Source organism: Cucumis sativus, chromosome 2 (assembly GCF_000004075.3).
Source record: "Cucumis sativus cultivar 9930 chromosome 2, Cucumber_9930_V3, whole genome shotgun sequence".
Lineage (NCBI taxonomy): Eukaryota > Viridiplantae > Streptophyta > Magnoliopsida > Cucurbitales > Cucurbitaceae > Cucumis > Cucumis sativus.
Window position 1 is genome coordinate 17,511,018 of NC_026656.2, and position 3,612 is coordinate 17,514,629.

General features: G+C 35.0%; 1 protein-coding gene across 1 annotated transcript; it reads left to right on the top strand.

Annotated features, from left to right (window-relative positions):
- The first annotated feature begins 455 nt into the window (after window positions 1-455).
- LOC101205201 (F-box protein At1g67340) lies at window positions 456-2,124 on the top strand. Its single transcript, XM_004142994.3, has 3 exons — window positions 456-696; window positions 782-944; window positions 1,049-2,124. Exons 1-3 carry the CDS (start codon window positions 524-526, stop codon window positions 1,826-1,828), a joined length of 1,116 nt encoding a protein of 371 aa, XP_004143042.1. The 5' UTR covers window positions 456-523; the 3' UTR covers window positions 1,829-2,124.
- Window positions 2,125-3,612: the final 1,488 nt, after the last annotated feature.

Sequence of the window (3,612 nt, forward strand, 5' to 3'; positions counted from 1 at the left end):
TTCATAAAGTTATGTAAATAAAATAAAATGTTGGCAAAATTTAAAGATACAAATTTGTTTACCAAATAGATAAAAGATTTTTTTTTTTATATGTATAAAATTGAGAGAATAATTGAAAAAAGAAATAAAGAGAACATGATTATTTTGGAAGAGAGAAACCCACACACAAACACAAAAAAATAAAATGAAATAATTAAAAGAGAAGAAAGAAAAAAGAAGAAAGAAAAAAGAAGAAAGAAAAAAGGTAATTTAATTTTTGGTTATGTAGTAGTACAGAAGAGAGAGAGGAGGGAGCAGTTCAAAAAGCTGCCTCTTCTCCTGACGACCCTTGCGGGCATTTCGGTCAACTTAATTTTGACCTTTGAATACGACAACAACCCCAAAAGGGTTAATTTGGTAAATTCAAAAACCCCTCCTATTTTCTTTTTAATTTTCTTGGGATTCTTGGATTGTTGTTTAAAATGAGGTCCTCTTTGTCACTTCTTTTTTCCTTGTGCGTTTGACTGTGTCAGGTCAGGCCCCCATGAGAACCCCAACCCCAACTACTATCACCATGAACAACAACAACAAAAGAAATCGCTTCTACCCCAAATTTGATTTCTTTGACTCTTTACCTGATGATCTTCTCATTTCTATTCTCTCTAAACTTGTTTCTTCTGCTTCCTCACCTTCCCATTTCATCAACGCTCTCATTACGTAAGTGTTTCTGATTTTCTTTATTGTTAATTCTTATTCTTTCTCCTCAATCAAAGCTTAACAATTTTAATTTTGGTGTTTTCAGCTGCAAGAGATTCAACCATTTAGGCCGTCATTCCCTTGTTTTGTCCAAAGCTTCTCAAAGAACTTTGGGAATTAGTGCTAAAAACTGGTCGGAATCCGCTCACAGGTTCCTCAAACAGTGCGTTGACGCTGGCAACGTTGAGGCTTGTTATATTCTCGGCATGGTAAATCGATTATAAGGAAATTTTAAACTTTTGAGAAATTTCCCTTTTTTTTTTTTTTGGTTTGGGTTTTCTCTGAATTGTTTTTTTTTCTTTTTTTCTTTTAGATTCGATTTTACTGTCTGCAAAACAGAGGGAGTGGAGCTTCTTTAATGGCGAAAGCGGCGATTAGCTCCTACGCGCCGGCGCTATACTCACTCGCCGTCATACAGTTCAACGGGAGCGGTGGCTCAAAGAACGATAAGGATTTAAGAGCGGGTGTGGCGCTTTGTGCCAGAGCTGCTTTTTTGGGTCATGTTGACGCTTTAAGGGAGCTTGGACATTGTCTTCAAGATGGCTATGGGGTTTGTCAGAACATTATGGAAGGCCGTCGGTTTTTAGTTCAAGCCAACGCAAGGGAACTCGCCGCCGTGTTGTCGTCGCCCTCGTCGGCGGCTTCACGTTCTTTGGTCACGTGCAATCCACACGCTATCCACCGCACGGCGGTTGGATCGTCTTCCGACTGCCCGTTGTTGAGCGATTTTGGATGTAATGTTCCGGCGCCGGAAGCCCATCCGGCGAGTAGGTTTATGGCGGAGTGGTTTGCCTTACGCGGTGGCGCGCCGGGGCCGGGGCTGAGGCTGTGTTCACATGTAGGGTGTGGGCGGCCGGAGACACGGAGGCACGAGTTTCGTCGGTGTTCGGTTTGTGGGATTGTTAACTACTGCTCACGTGCTTGTCAGGCGCTTGATTGGAAGCTGCAACATAAAGCGGAATGTGCGCCGTTGGAGATTTGGCCGGAAAATGACGGTGACGACGTTGAAGTCGACGGCGACGGTGGAATTCTAAATGAGAATGAGGAGGATGATGATGAGGATGATGATGATGATGTAATTGAGGAAAGTTAAATTAAACGGAGATGAAGACTGAATCTCCTTGACGGTTTTACGGAATTTAAACGGCGAGTAACGGTTATTGTAACGGAAGAGGAAAAGAGGGACTACCTAACAAAGCAAAGGCCCATCCTCCTCCTAAAAGGCTCAAATCTCTAATTCTATCTCTCCCCAACCTTTTTTCTTTTTTCTTTTTTCTTTTTTTCTTTTTTTCTTTTTCAAACTTTTTGTTAATATAATTTTTGTAGAGTACAGTTAAAAAATTGTCAACTTCCGACTTTAGGAAATTAAAGTTCTATTTTTTTTTTAGATTTTCAGAATCTTTAAAATTTCTTACCTGTATTCTATTCCTCATGCTAGGAGTTATTACATTCTGTTTGCTTTACTGTTTGATTAAAAATTCGTTTATAAACTTATAAACTAGGATTAAAAATATCGATCACAGTATCGATATCGAGATTTTAATTCGATTTATCGATAAAATATCGATATTGTTGAATATTTTTCAAAGTTTATTTGAATTTCTCAAGGATTATTTGAATTGTAATAACATTTTTAAATATAGAAGAAAATAAATATATTTACAAAATATAGGAAAATCAAATTCATTTAAGTTTTTCTTTTTTTTCTATACTATGCAGATAGTTTTTTTTTATCCATGAAATTTTATTTAAAATTGTTTTATTTTCAAACTAAATTAAGAGTATAGTTATTAGTATTTTATTCCTACATATTAAACGGAAGAGTTCTGTATGTTTTACCGATATTTATTAAACATCTTGAAAATATTCATATTGGAAACAATAGCAATTAAAAAGGGTCTAAAACCGACCGAGGGATCTTAGGAGAGATTATGTAATATTTGAGAATATTGAAAATGAATGGTGAAGAAAAAGGGGTTGGCAAATGGCAATAATTTTCAAAATGCATAGCGTGTGAGTTAATGAGAGTAAGAAAATGCATCTTCCACGAAATTCAAACAAAGACTTGTAATAATTTTGAAACGAACAGCAGGAAGGAATTACACAAATGGGAAAACATTAAATACACTGTTACATCATTTTAAATTAACAAAATATACAAGTAAAACCTAACTATAAAATCTTACGTCATACCCAATAAAATGAAAAATCCCACAAATATGTCATTTCGGTAAAAATATTAAAAAGTATGACGAACTATTTCTAATAAAATTATTCCATTTTTTCAATTGAGTTAAAAATATTTTAAAACCATAAAATTAGGTTTGGGTTGGGTCTTGGGAGCGGAATTTTTAAGTGAAGTAGGTATAAAAGCACTTTAATTTTGAAATAAGGCTTTTTAATTTCATTAGTTCAAAAGTATTTTTAAAATATGTAATAAACAGAATTTGTAGAATGTAAAAGGCAAATAGAAATAAAAAAGTTTATCCAAATAAGGGTCAAATCAAGGGAGTAAGAGTAATGTGGAGGGAAAGATTTAAGAATTGGAAGGCGGAGCATGTGAGGGAAGAAAATAGAGGGGGAGCCACATATGACAAACAAAAAAGCAATTATTCTAACATTCTTTTTTTGAAGCTTTTGAGATCATGGTGGTTGTTCTATTTTTCTATAGAGGGTCAAATGCATTTAAGTGATTCAAGTAAAAGGGGGGGAGGGAAAAATAAAATAAAATAAAATAAAGTAAAAAAGGGAATGAAGAAAAAAGAGAAAGGAAAAAAATAAAGTAGTGGGAAGACACACACAGAAACACTTGCAAGTGGAGGACCTAGTCCTCTGCTAATCTTTTGCTTTTTTCATCCTCAAAATCAATTATAATAA

Coding starts and splice junctions, on each gene's coding strand:
- LOC101205201 (XM_004142994.3), top strand. CDS start 524: ATGAGAACCCCAACCCCAACTACTATCACCATGAACAACAACAACAAA. Junction 697..781: donor TTCATCAACGCTCTCATTAC/GTAAGTGTTTCT, acceptor TGGTGTTTTCAG/CTGCAAGAGATTCAACCATT. Junction 945..1,048: donor CTTGTTATATTCTCGGCATG/GTAAATCGATTA, acceptor TTTTTCTTTTAG/ATTCGATTTTACTGTCTGCA.